This window comes from Notothenia coriiceps, unplaced genomic scaffold (assembly GCF_000735185.1).
Source record: "Notothenia coriiceps isolate Sejong01 unplaced genomic scaffold, NC01 NC01_scaffold00036511, whole genome shotgun sequence".
Classification (NCBI taxonomy): Eukaryota; Metazoa; Chordata; class Actinopteri; order Perciformes; family Nototheniidae; genus Notothenia; species Notothenia coriiceps.
This window is the reverse complement of record NW_011369212.1, coordinates 249,296-269,123: the sequence shown is the minus strand read 5'-3', so window position 1 is coordinate 269,123 and position 19,828 is coordinate 249,296. Positions and strand designations below refer to the sequence as shown.

The 19,828-nt window shown below is 40.1% G+C and overlaps 1 protein-coding gene across 6 annotated transcripts in view; it reads left to right on the top strand.

Moving 5' to 3' along the window:
• map7d1b (MAP7 domain containing 1b) overlaps positions 1–19,107 on the top strand; it is a 42,690-nt gene extending 23,583 nt beyond the window's left edge. For 2 of the 6 annotated variants that reach the window (XM_010792537.1, XM_010792539.1), the window contains 13 exons: positions 834–942; positions 2,150–2,254; positions 6,668–6,787; positions 7,448–7,584; positions 8,441–8,577; positions 9,482–9,720; positions 11,671–12,271; positions 13,017–13,176; positions 16,362–16,466; positions 16,566–16,616; positions 16,705–16,759; positions 17,251–17,562; positions 18,518–19,107. In XM_010792537.1, coding sequence (XP_010790839.1) covers positions 834–942; positions 2,150–2,254; positions 6,668–6,787; positions 7,448–7,584; positions 8,441–8,577; positions 9,482–9,720; positions 11,671–12,271; positions 13,017–13,176; positions 16,362–16,466; positions 16,566–16,616; positions 16,705–16,759; positions 17,251–17,549 — 2,118 coding nt within the window. In that variant the 3' untranslated portion in view covers positions 17,550–17,562; positions 18,518–19,107. The remainder of the gene's footprint in view (positions 1–833; positions 943–2,149; positions 2,255–6,667; positions 6,788–7,447; positions 7,585–8,440; positions 8,578–9,481; positions 9,721–11,670; positions 12,272–13,016; positions 13,177–16,361; positions 16,467–16,565; positions 16,617–16,704; positions 16,760–17,250; positions 17,563–18,517) is intronic. The other 4 variants (XM_010792542.1, XM_010792541.1, XM_010792538.1 and 1 more) reach the window with 3 other exon arrangements.
• The last annotated feature ends 721 nt before the right edge of the window (positions 19,108–19,828 follow it).

Here is a 19,828-nt window from a genome sequence, read left to right as displayed (position 1 = left end):
TGTTAAAGCTTGTTAATAATTATTAACACTGAGCTACTATCGAACATATCGAACTGTCAATTTCCCGGCAGCTTGCTCACTAATGTATTTCTCATGCTGATAACACAGACATATTTATTTCGTAGCCAGAGAGAGAAGTGATTCCTGCCTCTAAAATATCTTGTGTTAACTGAAGTCAGGGTGGAAAAGTCAAATGTATGCCAGTATTTATTTAAGCTGGTAGTTGGCTGTGTATCAGGGATTTGGTCCAGTCCTGAATATCAGCTGTAATGTTTTGGCAGCAAACCGTTTTCTAAGGCAACAATATCATCTTGTGAGTCCTCTTCACAAGTTACACATGGTTATTATGAGTCTTGAGTATTTTCTACCAAACGGTTATTTTCCCTTCTAATTATTAATTTTCTTGCTAAGAATTAAGTTAGGAAAATCAGTAGGCTACCCCTCTCATATCTGGAGTCACAGCTAGCAGGCCATTAGCCTAGCTTAGCATGAAGACTAGTGGAGGGTTGAAACAGCTAGCCTAGTTCTGGACAAACTTTGAAAATACACATACAAAAGTTTCTATAGCTTGTTATTGATCATTTAGTATGATTTATTTTTTCAGAACAGAAATATTAAGAAGTAAAATGATGAACTGTATCTTGGGCTAAAACATCCAAGCTAACCTAGCTAATTCCTTCGCTATTTCAAAATGGTACTCTAACTTTTTCTTTCGTTATTGTTTTGATTAGGGTTAGAAAATAACATATTGTAGCAGAAAATGACTATATTATATTTGTATTATACAATACTGTGCGTTGCAACTATCGTTTTTAACTTTCTGGTCCCTCCAGGAGAGATATGAGTCCGCTATCAAGAGGTCGACAAAGAAGACGTGGACCGAGATCCGCCAGCAGAGATGGTCCTGGGCGGGAGGACTCAACCACACTTCCCGCAGAGAAAGTGAGTTTTAAATCAACCATAATCACACAGACACTCAAACACAATTACAGAAATATATATCACGGAAGTATATCACATCCTCACTGTAACTTAGGCCTTCCTGTTGAGCACCGCTGCACAGACTGTGACTCACTGGTCCCACTGATGCAATGTAAGGAAATAACTTCGGAAGGGCTCGCTGTCATGAGGGCGGGGACCAGAGGCAGATGACCCCACTCAGTAATTTCAACCCTTGTAATTCCTCAGCGAATGTCAATGGAACAAGGAAATTGCCTTGAATTCATTAGAATAGCAGTGTGAACAGTGTTTTCTCAGAGAGCTGTGAGCTTATTCCCCTTTTCAAACATGTGACGAGACGCCTGTTTTGGATCTGTGACACCGAGGTCAAGACAGACAGGTTTCTCTAATTTAAAGTGTGAAAGATAGTGAATGTGTGTGAGAAGCATGTGTGTGTGATATTTTATGCTGATTTTTTGTAGCAGAAAAAACAGTGGATCTATAATGGGGATGGGACGATAAAGGATTGGGATAAAAAGGCACTGATAATAAACATATAATTGTTTGCAAAGAATTTTCTTTATGAGTATAATCGTTAATATCCTCACATGAGTGACTTTGAAAACCTGTGTAGCTCACTATCATGGTAGAGAAATAAAAGAATACAGCTTAATTTAAAGGAAAGAGGAATGTATTTGAGTGTTATCCTTAATTTATGCAGATGGAACGTTTTTTTATGAGTATTTAAGGTTTCTTGATTTTCATTTAAAAGTTTGTTCTTTAAAAAAATATTTATCCTATCTGTGATTCAGATATGTCAACAGATTTTGAGGTAAAGTGCTTTCAGTATGTTTCAGTGCCATTTTAAGAGTTTCTAATTAAAGATTTTAATTTTAAGTATGATTAGTATAATGTTGTAAATCCCATTTCTTTTGGCCAGGATAATGGTGACATGACTCCCATGCCTTCTCCAAATGTGTTTTAAACTATACCACACCCTTCCCCATGCTTTCCTCAAATTTCCTTCCAATTTCCTCCCCCCACGTCTGAATTCAGAATAATCTCCTCCTTAATGTTAATGAGAGCCTCAGAATGGTCCCTGATCTCCTCCTGATCCACAGCGAGGGGAGTCGGCAGCCCTCGGCTGGGTTCGCCTGCACTCCGCCCGTCTTGTGAACAGTTGTTGTCTGTTGCGTTCTCTCCGGTGCAGGCAGATGCTCGGCCTCCACGGTCAACTTGCCGAGACAGGCGGACCCTGTCATTAACAACAGGCTGTCCAAGTCCTCTGCCACGCTCTGGAACTCCCCCAACAGAAGTAAGGACGACCCGACGTCAATGTCCACCAGGCTTCCTCTTCCCTCCCTAATCATCCCCCCTTCGCCTTCCCCACCTCCTCTCACCCTGTCTGGTTTTTGGTTTTCTTCTTTTATGATTATAACTGTGGTCTCTGGTGGCCTGCCTGCCTGCCTGTGCTTGGTGACTGGTCATTACTCCCTCCTGTTGTCAGGTCTCGTTTGCATCGTGATTTTTTGATTTCAGTCGGTGGTTGTCATTGGTTTTGAGTTTCCTCTGCATTTTTGATCAACCTCCCTTTCACCTCGACATCACTGAGACACATTTCTTGATGGAAAGTCTTTTTGGAAAGTTTATAAGTTCACATCTTGTCTCGACACATTCTTTATTGGTTGTTCCCTTCCAGTTTAATGTTGGTGGTTTGTTGTGGTGGTGGTATTGGTGGTGGGTATTATAGTGTGAATGTTGCAAATGCAAGAAGCGCAACTAAATGCACATGTATTATATTATAATTTTTGTGTTCTTTTTTCTAGATGTATAGCCTCATTCCATTGAACATTTGGTTAGTTATTTACAGAAACATGTTGCTGGCTCCAAGACAAAAACAAGTAGTTTATCATGTTAGCATGCTAACATTATCGAATATGTAACTTCGACAGTCACTTAGTGATGTGTTTTATTACCTTTGCCAAAGAGGTTATATTTTGAGGTTTGTTTGCGTGTTGGTTGTCTATTTTGTCAGCATTAGGAAAACCACTAAAATATTTGAGCATATATAATCAATATTTTTCACATGCAGATTTCAAACTTAACCATGAATATAAACTTCACGCTTGATCACCACAATCAGTAGGATCATCCTCTGGTGACAATGAATGTTTATACAAAATGTCCTGACAATCAATCCCATAGTTGTTGAGATATTTCAGTCAGGACCAAAGTAGTGGACAAACAAACCTACATCACTTTCCATACAGCCATGCTGCTTAAGTGTGGCTAAACATTTTACTTTGTTGTTGAATTAAAATCCTTTAAAGTGAACACAATGTCAAATCAACATGACATATATGTTATGAGCTGATTTAATTTTTGTTTTGGTGTCAGCAACTCGATGCTGTAATATGACAAACATTTAAGATGAACTTGTTGTATCAAACTCATTTCATCAGACTCCTGAGTTTCCACATGAACATAGGCAGCAATGTCTTCATCTCAGATTGGTCACGCCTCATAACATTGTGTCATTATTGATCTTATCACCCACAGTGCAATCAGCAGCTCTGCTCCCGGCTCTCGTCGCCACAATACAGATTCAGATTTCATGCTTTGTTATCACTAATAATACAGATGCTCGGATACTGCGGGAACAGTTTCGGAGCAGAATCATATTGGATGTCAGAGCTCGTGTTCCTGGCCTTTGGAGATGCTCAGTGAGCCAGTAATAGTGTGGTGCTTGTGCTGGTGGGGGGGGTTATGTTTATAGATCTAGGCATCAATCTACCTCGTCGATCACCAGGCAGCAGCTCAGCCTCCTCTTACCGCATTGGAGAAAAGGAAAAGATGAGGAGGAGGGGAAACCACTGTTGCCTAGCAACGGGAGGTAGTTGGGTTATCTGTTAGTCATAAAAACATGTTGTGTAATAATCCGTCCAACGTACAGCAGGGGTGACTGTTGCATAAGAAAGACGGTGTATGATGAGGAGTGCTTTTTAAATTGGCAATCCTTAAGATCCCTTCCTGTTTACTCATCAAGTGCGATAGTACCTGGGTTGGCATAACAAACTTTTGTCGTTTGAATCAAGAAGTCAGGCAATAATTGGCTTTTTTAATCATTCTGTGAGCAGTCGTGATCTGATTGTGTGCTGCACTGTGCAAGAAAGCAAACAGCTTATTGGCAAACACATAACATTTCCTTTGATTACTTTACTATACAAGTCAACCAGTTAGAAGCTTTTATTGTGAAGCTGCAGCAGTATGACGTGTTTGTATTAGCAGGAGAGCAAATATTGCGATACATTTATCAGTAGTCAATCACCATTATCATTATGTGATGGATTAACACACTTCATTTGTTTTTAATTAAATGAGAAGGGAATATACATGTCATGTAAAACCATAGACTGAATATATAAATAGTATAAAAAACAAAACTTGTGTCCTGGCAGCACTGCTTTTGTGATTGCACTATTATCATGTTTATGTGTATATAGGTTTCATGCATACCGGCAGGGTGATAAACTTCAATAACAGAGAAGAAGCAGATCGCTAGACATGGTGATACATCTTTGCAAAGCATGTTGTCAGTTTTTGTCATGAGAGACAGGAAAACCGGTCTCTCTGTCATAATACATTAGCGTTCACGTTTAGATGGAGCATTCTTTGTTCATCTCTATGTTTTTGTCTCCTGTGCGCTCACAGTGTCGTCTGTTGTGATGGAGCTGTACAGAACAGACACGAAAAAAGTTACTTCATAGAGTCTCTGCCTAGTGCTAAATGTTTAAAATAAAGTAGATGAGGTAAAAATGGCCTAAATGGAAATACAACAGCAAAAATAAAATAAAAACATATCAAATGTACTTCTTTCCTGCACTGTCTGCAGGTCTAAAGTACAAATGATTTGAAGAACAATAATTCCAAAGTGTATTCCTTTATTTCAGTTGCTGTAAGAGATTTGAATGTCATCTATGTGATATTCGGTTTAAAGACTTTCTAAACCTGAACTCTGACTCAGCAAAATTCTTCTTCTCTTTCTCTCTCTTTTGCAAGTATTTGTCTGGTGAGAAACCAAGGCAGTTTCTCACATAGGCGGAGTTTTTTTACTGACGTCAGTACACAGTCCCAACTATTGCGTGGGGTGCTACGGATACAGTAGCAATAAAGCCAGCGTTCACCTCACTGAGTATGACTTTTCCACATACGAACACAACTCGCCCCATCATGCACGCCTCATGCCCGCCGTACACTCATATGGAAGGGGCGGTCTCTCCCCCCAACAACAGTGCAAATCATAACTGTAAAACTTATCATAACTGTGCACATCTTATACTTATTTGATAACTACTATATCCCTCGGTTACTTGAACACGCTACAATATTATTAACCAGTGTCCTACTTAGTGCAGAGGTAGACGCCTTAAACGTCCCAGAAATTGGACGCTTTAAAAGTTGCAGCATATCCATTACTTCTAATTCTTGTAATACAATAGCTGAATCACTTTTATGCAAAAAAAAAAAAGCGAGGGAACTTGTGTCCTTAACCTCATAAGTCACACACGTCACAACATGCGACTGCTCAAAACATGATATTATTCAGATTTGTATTGTAACAATCATTTTATTACATCTATTAAAATATTGATATACGAAATATTTGTATTGGAACAGTTTTAGACTTAGTGCTGTAACATATTTCAGGCAATGCCCCCCCTGCCCCCCCGCAAAATCCGCCTATGGTTTCTCCCCAGACTCATTTGATTCTGCTGGAATCAGCTTTATCCTTGGACATTAAGTTTGCTTTACTCATGAGAGAGTGACTTATTTGTGTGTGTTTTCACTCGTCATTACAATACATGTGATTGTATCCTGCTGCTGTTGGACGTCGTACATGCTGAGTTTACATCACATGACACTCGATAACTGATAGATTCACACTGTCAGAAACCAGAATGGGGCTAATGCTAAACTCATCAGAAACTGATAGGGAGTTTGCACTGCATTGGATGTGATAATGCTCATGTAAACAGGCCTGCTAGCTTTTGACATGACTTTTGAGTGGTAAGATATAAAAACATTAACTCTGGGTTTTGCTCTTGTGTGTGTCCTAATGTATTGTTCTGTGTGGTTGAGTTCAGTCATTCATCCTGTATGATTTCTCTGTTTGTGGGAGTCCATGATTGGCAGACTGGAGTTTCAGTTATCGGTTATTTAAAATGTTCTGATAACAGCTCTCACCAAGATACTTGTGGAGATATGGGAACATGTAGTGGGATTAAATCATGTGTATGTTGATCTGCCGTTCCCATATCCAAACTGTTTTTCCTTTAGTATAACGTTATAAGCTTTTACCATTTTATAAGACTTTCCAATATCATCTTCTTACTTTGAATCACTTCATGTGAGTTGGAATTAGTTTCCAGCAGCTCATGAATGTAGCGTCAAACTCCACTCTGCATCAGACTGTGATTTGTGTGTGTGTGTGTGTGTGTGTGTGTGTGTGTGTGTGTGTGTGTGTGTGTGTGTGTGTGTGTGTGTGTGTGTGTGTGTGTGTGTGTGTGTGAGAAGAGAGGGTGTGCTGCTGTGTCATTAGTGAGGAGAGGTACACCTACTGCAGAGTGAGCATGGTCCCGTGTGCAGCAGATATGATGGTGTATTGGTGGTGAGTACCTGTGTGTAGCTCCGTCAGTAACCCGACTCTGACGGCGCCCTCTTGTGTCAGCCCGCAGCCTGCGTCTGAGCCCATGGGAGAGCCGGATCGTGGAGCGGCTCATGACGCCGACGCTGTCCTTCCTGGCCCGCAGCCGCAGCGCCGCCACCCTTCTCAACAACAGCGACTCTCGTGAGTGTTAAACGCCTTCTCAATGTTTGTACCCAATTTGAACCATTCTCCTTTCTCGGCACATCACTGTAGTGTGCAGGGAGGGAGGGAGGAATAATATAGATGTTATGTTCACCAACAGAAAACAAAGAAACCATTGCATTCATATTTAGAAAGCTGGAACCAGCAAATAAGTGGCATATTTGTCTTTTCAATTATTATTATCAATGTATTCATCCTTTTATAGGTAAACCCTGTGGTCATATTTGATTTGATTGAAAATAAGGCACCAATTTATGATCAGTTAATCTGTCATTTATTGGTTTGTTGAAGTGATGACAATACTTACTTACTTGGAACAAGCAAATATTTAGCATTTTTGTCTTTATAGATGATAAATCAATTGAGTTGATGCCTAAGGGAAAATGGTGTCTTTGGTTTGTTGAAGAATGAACTAAAACCGGCACTAATGGATACAAAATGATGATTTAACTTTGAAGTGAAATCAATAAAACTCCATAAGAAAACTGTAAAATAAGTCACACCCTAAGATATCATTACTTCATCCGTCCATTAGATTTAATGTGTGTTTCCCAGTTGTGAGGCTTTGTATCATCACTCTGAAGTGAATGTGTTAGTGTGTCCGTGGGGGCGCTCTCTGCATGTTCACATTTTACCCAGACTCTCCTCACTGCTCCCGCTCAGCCTCGCTCAACGCCTCCCATCACAGCCCGCACCAGAACGCAGAGCGCTGGAGGCTCTCCTCCGCCAGCACGCCGGACATCACCCTGCGCCAACGCCGGCGAAACTCCACACCGGTACGCCCACATAGGAATTCTCTTATGAACAGACCTCCTGTAAACATATTCCCATTTTCTGCAGTGGCTTTTTATTGTAGTGATTTTCATTTAACAGTTTATTTTGTGGTGTTATTCATCATCTTTCATGCTTCACAAACAGACATTGGACATCATCACTAAAAATAAGTGTATGTATAGTATAATATAGAAGCTTAGGAACGTGAAGCCTTTATATCAACATTTTCTCCTCTGAATGTAATTTGAAATGTGTGCTGACAAATTCACAGAGAATGATGGCATTTGTGGACCTTTAAGCTCAATGTCTTGGTTTTATGCAACTTTAATAATTGTTTTACTCACACAATGGCTGTTTTCATTGAAAAAGCTCTAACAACCTACAGTAGCAGACAGACTCAGTTTAAGACCATTTGGTGAACATAATGGAGCCTTTAGAAGCTTATTAGGCACATATTACTCTCAGGAGTTATTGAGGGCCAACACAGAGCTACTGTAGAGTCAATACTGGACTTACATTCATAATGTAGAAAGAAACAAAACTCCAAATAATGATTGTGCTGCTCTGTGTTTGCCAATTTCAGACAATACTATGTAATAAATATAGTGTTTTACCGCTGTGTTAGAACAATCATTTGAAATAATCCTAAATTCCCAAAATGGGCAACATAAATAAACCCTAGTTTGAGGTCTGTTTTTGCTTGTTTTATAATCTCATTTGTTATATTCACAATGTGAGAGCTTCCATCACATTTCATTTGGTGATACGGACAGTTTACTAAACCTCCTTTCTCTAGAATATACGGTTTTCAAAATACATTTTAAACAGTTACTTATTTCTGTTACGTCTGTCTTCAAGTTGGACAAAAAGAAGAAAGAGAAGAAAGACAAGGAGAGGGAAAATGAAAAGGAGAAGAACTCTCTCACAAAAGACAAAGTGCCGAAGAAGAGACAGACACCATCGCCCACCACCCAGAGGTCCAGGCCAACCAACAGGTATCACACCAATGATTTGTGCCAAACCCTTTTCTGTTGAATTCATATATTGAGGACTTATTTAAAGCAACGTTAAGAAGCTGTTTGTATTGACTTCGGCGGCTCTTGTGGAAAGTGGTTATAGCACAACATGTCGTAAATATTTGGATCATGCTTGCTCGTTAATATGGTTCAGATGCATACAGTGAAAGAGAGATGTCATCTATTTGTGTGCCATTTCTCTTTTATAAACGCTGCTATTGGATAGCGATGAGATAAGAAGTATTACAATATTTGACCTGGGTTGAAATACAGTATACATGGGAACAATGATTTCATATAGCAAAATACAACGTGCACCAACAAGTCTGCCTTGCATCTCCACTACTATGGTTCTAACATCCTCCCTTTGGCGTAACACATTCCAAGAAAGCTGCCTTTTGTTTTAGAAATGACCATTGTTTGGCTTTGTAGATTATACAGGGTCAGGTCGTTCCATAATGCGACCCTAGAGTAGACAATTAGCTTTTTAGCCTCATGACATAAAGCTAGCTCTTGTGTAGCATTTGTGTTTGCTTCCAACTCTGTCAATGAAACTCCAAGTTGCTATGATGTAACTCCTTAAAGCTGGACATCATTCAGTCAGCAGCAGAGGGCCGGTCTATTAACAGCACGACAGATTGTATCGGACAGAAATTGGTTTTCCTGATGGATGCACACAGAGGGAAAAAAGATGGCTCCCTGCCTCCCCTCGTATCAGGTTCCTCTCCCCTGCAGCCACAGCATCATGTTTCAGATGGAGACACTCATATATTCCACATGACCTAGTTATGAGCTTTCTGCAGTGCACTGGAACTTAGTTACCTTTTCCTTCACGGTTAGGATTTCTCTGATGTTTTACCTCCATCTCCTGTGTTCTCATCAGCACCCCGAAGCCCAGAAACAGACCTCCATCACCCGTCGCCCCCAAAAGTCGCCCCCTGTCCCCCATGGTGCCAGCAGCACCTTCTAAGACCCAGACGGGCAAGAAGACCCCTCCTCCTGGCACCAAGACCCGGCCTAAACGGGCCCAGACGCCTGCCAGGGTGTCCCAGACGGTCACTGCAGTCGCCGTGGAAACAAGCCAGCAACCCCAGAAGCCCGACACTCCAGAGGAGAAAAAGAGTGAGTGAGGTTACCATAGAGACGATAGCCAAGACTCAAGGTGACCCAGACTATTTGGCCGACATTCACGTTTAATAAAAGCTGTGATTACTGCAGAGTGTGTGTGCCAGGTTCTTACTGAACCTCTGAGGTCTAAGGGCATTATCTCGATTTATAATTGTAATGTAATCTTTTAAAGCTATCTGAATACATAAGTATCCCATGTCTCTTATATCATAATGTGCTTAAAATGTGCGTTCTAAAATGAGGCAACCAGCAATGTGTAAAGAGATAATTTAGCTTTTTGCTGCATTTCTTGGCTTGAAATGGGTTTATCAAAATCTTAGGTTCACAATAGTAGTGAAATATATGAATGACATATGACGTTACGCATGAAAAAAGATTTTCGATCCTGTCCGTCAAAATGACGGGCAGTGAAAAAGTCTAGCGCAACCTCTGCTAGGTACATAAAGCTTAATGGGATATTGCAAATGATATTGATCATTACAAAACACAAACCTAATATTTAGTGTACATTAAAAAATACAACTTCAAGTCACCTTTACTGACCGTTCTATAACTAGAGTGATGTTGAAACTGTCAAACCACCAACCAGCAGCAGACAGATAAAACATTTTGTCTTTTTAAAGTAAATACTCCGCACGGTTTCTCTTTGGAAACATTGAAAACTGTTCAGCTCCATGAAACATAGATAATTTCAAACTTTTCTCTTGGTAAACCGAATGTTTCTTCCTCCCTATTGTGTTTACCTCTTAAGCCCCAAGCCCGTTTTTCAGGTTTCAGGCTTGAAAATGACATTCCCAGAACAAATGACCATATCTTCCCTTCTAAAAGGGTTAAATTAATAATCTTTTTTCTCAAAGTAATGATAAACCTGTGAGTTGGATGTAGAAAAGTCAGAATCAATATAGATGTTTTTTATTTTAAAGAAAATTCAAATTGAACATGGTAAAAAAACTGTAAATTATAGTGTCCGTCCAAAATATACGTTGTACTTATAGTGAAAACTAACCTTGGATGATGGGTTAGTAGACTAAAAGCTTTAGGAATCCAAAATACAACATATAATAAGTACCCTGTATCAAGATTGATGCAAAACAAGTGATATTTGACCTTTTTAGACAGAGATTTAGCAAAAAAAAACTCTTCTGGGGCCATTTGGGTGGATTTTCCTTATCTCTGGCCCCCCTTCTTCGATTTTGACATGTGACATCTCTTTCTGACCGTTAGAGCCAATAGAATCAAAGGGAAATCGTCCCGCACACACTCATGTTAAAAAAAAGGTGGCGTCTTAGCGCATTCAATCTTGCTACAGAGCGTAGGTATGGCCTGCTCAACTATTTGAAAAACGGAATTGCAGTTTTATTGCTTATAGATTATCAGAACATTTCAAAGGGGACACAGCCACATTGGATATTAACCTATCGATTAACTACATCATCGTTGTTATCGTTTTAATGCCATTGAAGACCAGTTTTGACCAGACAAAACCAAGGTAAGCCATGTTAGCGTTGTAGGCTACCTAGCGCCACATGTTTTGATGTACGTTTTTGTTGATAACGTCGCGAGTTTGTATCTTTCAGTGTTGAGGTGGGCACCGTTAGATTCTGTGTCTTTACGATCATAAACGATGTGTTGGATGTGCAGCTAGGATAAGTATTAAGGGAGCTAGGAGTGATTTTCGGTGCAGTAATAGGTTAGCATTTTTCGCTCGGGGCTAATTCAGAGGCTCACTGTTAGCATTGTGTGTTTTTTTTGAAAAAAATATATATATATCAGTTAAATTAGTTTTTTCCCGTTATATGGATATAAAATATTCATAGTTTATTAAATATTAAGGTTCCTTAGACATTGTTTCCTGCAAATGACGCGATTTCGGCCCCGGAACCGGGTCCGTGGGGCTTAAGAGGTTTTAAGAGTCATACTCATCTCCTGTCTCCTCTCTGACAGCCTCCAGTCCTATCCCTGCCATCGTGGTGTCCTCTGAACCGCTGACTCCTCCTCTCCTCCGCCCCTCCGAGGCTTCAGCAACCTCTCCAGCTGCTCCCAGCATAGAGGCTGCTGCCCCAGCTGCTCCTCCTGCTGCTCCTCCTGCTGCAGCCTCCTCCAGTAATCCTGCTCCTTCTGCAGCACCATCCCCTGGCCCTGCCGCCTCCAAGTCCTCCAGTAAACCTGCTCCTTCTGCAGCACCATCCCCTGGCCCTGCTGCCTCCAAGTCCTCCAGTAAACCTGCTCCTTCTGCAGCACCATCCCCTGGCCCTGCTGCCTCCAAGTCCTCCAGTAAACCTGCTCCTTCTGCAGCACCATCCCCTGGCCCTGCTGCTTCCAAGTCCTCCAGTAAACCTGCTCCTGCTGCAGCCCCCACCGCTGCACCTGCTGCCCCTGCTGCCCCCGCGGCCTCCACCCCCCCGACTGCACCCACCAGCAGGCCGTCAGCCGGCACCAACAACCCGGAGGAGGCTGCTCGCGTCCTGGCAGAGAAACGCAGACAAGCCCGAGAGCAGCGGGAGAGGGAGGAGCAGGAGCGCGTGGAGCAGGAGAACAGGAACAGGTGAGGGTCAATGTCCATTTAAAACAGCTTGTTATTCATCGGATTATGTCATATAATATTTAGAAAGAATATCATAGTGTGGTTAAGCATTTATGACTTTGCAGGGTATATATAAATATAAATATTTTTTTGACAAAAAAACAGAAACACCTTAGGCTTATAGCAACAAAACTCTCCTGCAATACAAAACACCTCATAAACTTGCATTGTATTTCATCCCATTGTAAGGTTATTATCCCTTCTTACCTTGGTGCAAAACAACATGTTTTGTTTCATTGAGTAGACTAATTGGTGCTTGATTTTACAAATCCTTAATTTCCTAATAGTTGTTGTGTGATTTGGCAGCATGAAGATTCAGATAATAACTGCTCCGTTTTGAACCACATAATGAATAAACAAATGATGATAATTAATGATTTATTGAAACTACTTACGCTGCCTGTGGACACATTTGTACGTGTGCAGCTCACCTGCTAAAAAACATTACATTAGATTTGAATTGTTGTTATGCAAATTATTGGCTCATTTTCTTTATTTTAGTATATCAGGACATTTTAGACCAGTTAAATAAAGAGTCACCGACATGTTTTTAATGTTTATTTCTGGAGGTTTTGATACTTTGACGTTTTTCTTGTATTTAAAACATAGATGTTTTTGGTGTCATCATCAATTCCATGTTCGCAAAAATGTGAAGGTTTTTAACCCCACAAACCACTGATCTCTATTAAACACTTTAACTTTTCAGGATCCTGCAGGAGGAGGAGAGGAAGTGCCGAGAAGAGGAGGCTCGCTTCATGGCTGAGCAGCAGTGCCTAAGGGACGAGACCCAGCGCGCCGAGGAGGAGAAGGAGGCGCAGGAGAAGGCCATAGCCGAGCAGGAGGAGAACGACAAGCAGCAGAGACAGGTCAGGTTTTTTTTTAGGGCAACCAGTGCCTTTGATTAAGTGAAAGTGTTTGAAAGGGGGGGACAGAAGGGAAAACCACGGCAAATGGTCCTGGGCCAGATTCGAACCCCAGTCCTCGCCATGGGGACCAAGTTACAGTACATGGGGGGGGGGCCGCCAGCTCTACCAACTGAGTTATACGGAGGCCCGTTCTAGGTTTTTTAAAGTTGTTTTGGAAAAATTGCTTCAGTTGATGCTCTAGTTTGTTCAGGAGGAAGGGAAACGGGTGAATGAGAGTTTATTTAAAGGTCACCTATTATGCAAAATCCACTTGTTCATGTCTTTTATACATAAACATGTGTCTCCTCTGTGGAAAGAGATTCGGAAAGTTTCAGGAAAAAAGATTCTCTCTCTCTTTGTCCTGATCCATTTCTATAAAAACCTGTCTGAAAATGAGCTGATCAGATTTTGGCCACTTTGTGATGTCATAACGATTTTTTTGGCTAGTGTAACCATTAGCCAATCACCAACCAAGGTAACCCCCCCCCCNGTGTGCCTTGGCAGTCTCAGCTGAAAATGAGCTGATCAGATTTTGGCCACTTTGTGATGTCATAACGATTTTTTGGCTAGTGTAACCATTAGCCAATCACCCACCAAGGTAACCCCCCCCCCCCACCATATCGTGGGGAGTGGCTCCTTATTTTCATCTAAAGTAACAGACAGAGAATCAGCACTTTTGAAACAGGGCTGAAACAGAGGGGATTATGGGTAATGCTGCAATGATCTGTTTGGTGTTTTGAGCCAAACACTTCAGAGACATGTTTTGTATCTGAGACCTATAATATATTGATGAAAAACAGTATAATAGGGGACCTTTAAGGGTTTCAGATCGCACCATTACTTATTGGATGTCTATCATATAATCCAAAACTTTTTATAGTAAAAAATGTGACTTTTAGAAAAATAAAGGCTTGTTTACATCCTACAAGCAACACTTTATACCTAAAAGTTGTATCCATGGGCACTCCAAAGCAAGTTTATTTTAATAGCACATTTCATTAACAAGGCACTTCCGAGTGCTTTACAAATCAAGTGACAAGCTTTTTCGAAAAAAGGCAAAGATAAACCATTTAAAATTACCTTTTAAATACAAACAAAATACTCTTTAAATAGCCAGGAAAATGAAAAGAAAGACAAATTAAAATTGAATAAACTGTTATAAAAAACCTTAATTCAATGCTGTGAAAGATTTGTATAGGTATTCATTTGATTTGATAAAAGGCTTTAAAAAGGAAAGTCTTCTGATTGAATCAAGTGAAAGTTGCAGCAGACCTCTGTGCTTCTGGGAGTTTGTCCCAAATGAATGAAGAATTCAAACAAAACCCTGCTTTCACTGTGGGAATCAGACACTGCACCCAACACTTCACCAGTTAGACACAGTATCACTTCCTGTTAACTCTAAATACAGTATGCATAGAAAAGCCTCTAATTTTCCATTAGCCACCATGAATCCCTGCGATCCCCCACATGCAGTAAGCCCAGTTTACCATCTGCGCAGATTAAAGCGCACAGGGATGCCTGAGCTGTCGGGGGGGTAGATACCGTACTCCAGCCCATGCAGCACTCGTCCTCTGACCACTGTCTGTCTGGCATCTGGGCAGATTAAAGCAGGAGAGAGTGCTGCTGTCACGGACAGCTCGCTGGTCCGAGGGCCCTTGTGTGCCCGGGTAGATGCCAGCTGGTGACCTCCATAACGGGGATGAGCAGAGGCTGAGGGGGCCATTGTGATCGGGGAGAATGTGGCAGGCCTGTATCTCTGCTGATAGTCGGATAAGCAGCGTCAGTGTGCCTCAAACACTCAGCCACGCTCCACTCCCTTTCTCCTCTTCAATCGGACCATTGTTCCACTCTGACAGCTCCACACTACAGCGGCCTCATCATTCTGAGAGCTCAAGTGTAGCACTCACTGTAATGGAAACTGAAAATGAGTGTGAATATTTAAAATGTGTCTCTTTAAATGACATTGCTGCAGTTTAAAGTCAGGACACAGCAGATATCTGAAAAAACAGCAGTATGCAACAGTTGACAGATGTGAGTTATGCGCACATCATTATTTCTGTTTTCATTGCGCACTTCTGTTGGCTTGCTGTTGAATCTAAATACCCTGTGAAGCATGTAATGGAGGTACATAGATTATATCACTTCAGGCCTAGGGGCTGCAGGACAGACTGAGCGTGTGCTGCCGACTGCTGGTTAAAAGGGTTATTTAAAGCATATTTAATGAAAAGTATTATTAGCATAATGCAGTTGTAGTGGAGTAAAAGGTCCAGTATTTACCTCTGATAACTTACAATGGATATGCTCAAGTAAAATGCAAGAACCTCAAATCTATACTTAAGTAATGTAGTTGAATAAGTATTTAGTTACAGTCCATCACTGACTATGAAGGAAAATGGAAGTACCTTTTTCAACCACATAATGATATGATGTTATTTATTTAGACTCAGTTATGCAATCATTTCTATCAAAAATAATAGATAGCCTTTATTGTCCAAGGAGGTCATTTACTCAAGTCGGCACATCTCAAAAAATGTAATTTGTCGGACATACTGTATGGTCATATATTCGTACACACACTCACAGACACTCATGGGTATATACGCAGATGTACACACAGAAGTGCGTTTAGTGCTGCTGTGGCAGAAGGGATGAAACTCATGCTTAAGACGCCTTTCCTACATGTCATCAGTCTAGCAATTAGCAGTAGAAAATAGTCAAATGAGTCTGTGGCCATCCGTTAGTTAAAAAGAAAAGTGGTAAAATTATAATTAATACTCAATTCACATCTCAATCCACATTAACAAATAATATATCAGTCAATCACACAAAGGTTTTAAGACTAATGCTAAAAATAATTTCTTGCTGCAGGAAATGTAAAAGGGGAAATAGGACTTCCTGTGCACTTGCATAGAGTACGATTCTACAAATTCAACTTTAATTAGACAGTTGGGCATGTGTCATTTGGGCATGTGTATTTTGTCTCTGTATTCTCAGTCTACACAAGACCATCTGAAGTGTGTAAAAGAATATCCTAATGAAATTAAACTTTTCTCAACTCTCTGGTGAAGCAGGTTTCAATAAAAAAAATGACACACATTCGGTTTATTTAAAGTCTTACGTGCAATATTTCTGTTTTCTTTCTTCAGAGGGAGGAGGCTGAAGCCAAGTCCCGCGAGGAGGCCGAGCGTCAGCGCCTGGAGAGAGAGAAACACTTCCAGAAAGAAGAGCAGGAGCGGCTGGAGAGGAAGAAGGTGAGGAGGAAGAATGTTAACACTGTGGCTTTTATCATAGTACTTCCTCTCTCTAAAGAAACATCTCACTAACTGACCTCTCTTGTCTGACCTGCACAGCGCCTTGATGAGATTATGAAGAGGACCCGGAAAAGTGACGCAGGAGAAAAGGTCAGTGTGATTTCTCTTTTACAGAGAAGACATTAACACACTTCTTGGAGTTTTAAAACAGACGTCTTTTTGTTGTTTATCGTCACAGAAAGAGGTCAAAGCTTCTCCACAGGTCAACGGCAAGGACTCAGATCTCAGTAAGGGTAAGTGTCACATCATCAACATACAGGAATACACTCTAAAAATCTAATTTGTTTAATAATAATAAAGCTTTTTTTAAACAACACATGCAGCTCAAAGTGCTTTCCAAAATGACACATCACAAGTTAAAAATACACAACAAGAAATTCCCCTCAGATTATTTGTTAAGAACTTTACAGGTACATGCAGCAAAATATCAAATGTTATCAGGTAAATAGACACAAGGAGGTAAAGTGTATGATAATAAAAATAAAATAAATAATGGTTTCTCTCCGACAGATAAGACACAAGACAACTGCAACAATATAAAATATAAAACCCCGAAAAACAAAGTGAACATTTAGGTACAACAGAAATAAAAATAAAAGATAATAGTAATAAAATTGCCATAATTCTAATAAAGGTTAAACGATTAAGAAATAAAAAAGACCAACGTAAAAATAAATATTGCTATTGAAGCAAAGTATAACTCATGACTCACATCTTTCTGCAGCAGCTGGGAGCCTCCAGAGTCCTGGTGCAGCTGTGTTCAGCCCGTCACAAAGTGTTCCCGCTCCTGTTGCCAACGACGTCCAGCCCGCCGCCCACCAGAACGGCATCTCAGCCAATGGAGGGGCGGCCAACTTCGAGGAGATCATCCAGCTGAACAACGGATCCAACCCTGCGCAGAGCGGGCTGGTGGGTGAGCCCATGCTGGCGTTTGAGGGCGGAGAGCCCTTCCTGATGAAAACAGGCCCCATGAAGCCTCAGCATGTCGCAGGTACGGTGAAGACTCAGCAGCTGAGACTGTGAGGACACAGCCAAGGTTTGTGTCCTGGTGCTGAATTCACCACTATAAAGTATACTGTTGATTGTGTTAAAGGATGATAATTGTTTAAAAACACGTTCAATCCTACATCCGTATTGCTTGTATAGAAGTAACATGAACCCTAATCACAGTGTATAGTAGTTAGAAATTATAGAACAGGGTATGAAGAGAGAGAAAGTACAAAAGTATATTACAGCCATCAGGTGGAAGGATATTAAAGATGTTTTCAAAATGGTGTTGTTTGTTCACATCATTTTATTGTGTGTAAGGAATAAGACTCAAACCTGGGTGAAAGTAACATTAGATAATATAGAAATTCTCGTCCAAAAGATTACAGCAACAGAATAATGTAAAATGTTACAGCTATAATATGAACTGTATAAGAAGTAATACTAACTCATAACAATGAACAATGAAAGTAAAGTAAATGTAGTTTAATCAAAAATCTCTCTTGGAAATGCATTTCAATTCACAATTTTACAAGTAGATATTTCAATAGAAATCAGATGAGGATTTTTGTTTTATTAATAATTTCTATTGATTTGTATGAAGTGGCAAAATATCAAGTATGCCTATGAATTCTTGAGGAATCAAGATGTGGGGTTTTATCGCGTTTAAAGGCTCTATTATGCTTTGGGTTTTTATTTTGTATTTCCTGTAGTCTTTTTTTATAGGTTTGTATGCATGCAAATGGTCTGCAAAGGATAATATCCAAAGGTTTCCTACAGAGGAAACACTTTATGAACATGTAAGCATGTAAACATGTCAAAGTAGAAAAATACAAATATGAACCTGAAAATGAGCTAAATAGATAGCCTATGCTAAAGCTAATGGGATGCTAATTTTGAAATACAGAATCAGTGCTTTTAATGCCTACTGGAATAGAAACTTGATTGAACAGATATGAGTTGAACTGTTCCCCTGTATCTGACCTGTGTTGTTGTCTTTGCAGAGGTCCTGTGAGTCCCCACTCATCTCCATGGAGACGCGCCTTATGTCTCTGCTTGAGCTATGAGATTCATGCCATACCACAGCAGCTTGTAGAAGAAGAAAAAATGGTGTGCCAAACAAACAATGAACTGCGCTGAATTCACATTTTACAGCATCTGCCGCAAGAGGACAAAGAGGAGCTTCTCATCTGAAAATATAAAAACATGCAACAAGTATTCTCTGTCTTCACCGCGTGTCCTGGTTCAGCATCTGTCCAGTTGTATTATCAAATGTCACATGCAGAGTTTATGGTGCACCTTAAAGATGACGGACTGTGTAACACATTTTAGAAAATACAGTATAAGAGTCTGGAAATACATCATATTTGACAATGGTTGTTATTATTACCGTCGTTACGATATTGTTATTGTTATCTTAAGTTGAACAGTGTGTGCGTGTGTGTGTGTTTGTTGTTTTGTCTTGAATTACTGAGTTATTTAACATGGAGCATTGTAAGGACTGGCCACAGACAGTGTATGTAAATGTATAATGAGCCTGGCTGCCTAGGCCTCCTGTTACAGGGGATCTGTGAAATAAAGCTTTATGAAAGGGTGTCCGTCTGTCTGCATTTATATCGATTATTATTATTAGAAGAAGACATTAGATAACAAGATTTTTCAGTGTCCTAATGGGGTATTGCAGATTTTGTAAAAAAGATTCTGTTTTAAGAGCTGTTCATGGGTGAAAATAGCTAAGGAGATTTGTGATTGTGTGGAAACAAGACAAAATACATATAAAAAACATGGTGTTATACATCCTTCATTCAAACACATTTGAAAGGAAATGCAGTTACCAAACTTGAGTATTTCTCTCAACTGTCGATAGCATGACAGTAAGATGTTCAGAGGACCAGAAGGTGGCAGCACTGAGGATTTCAGTGAAATGTAAATGTTGCTGCACCTATGAACCCTGCTACCAGACATTTTAAAACCCTTGTAGATCATCTGTTGCATCATGAGTGGTTGAACTGTAAGAATATTAACACATTTGTAAGGGTTTAGTATTGCACTTTCATACAGTTATAAGATGTGTAAGAGACAGATTTAAAAAAATGAATGTTATATGTTTTGAGCAGCAGAGGTTGAGATATCCTGACTTTCTTTCTTGAGATCAAGCTTGAAAAACAGTGCATCCTAAATTTCGGATAATGTAATAAAATCTATTTATTAGATCTTCAGGCCACTTAATATTACAGCAAGATTTATTTTTTGTCAGACTTGATAACACAACTAAACGATATCAGAAGAATATAAAAAATGTTTAAATCCAATTT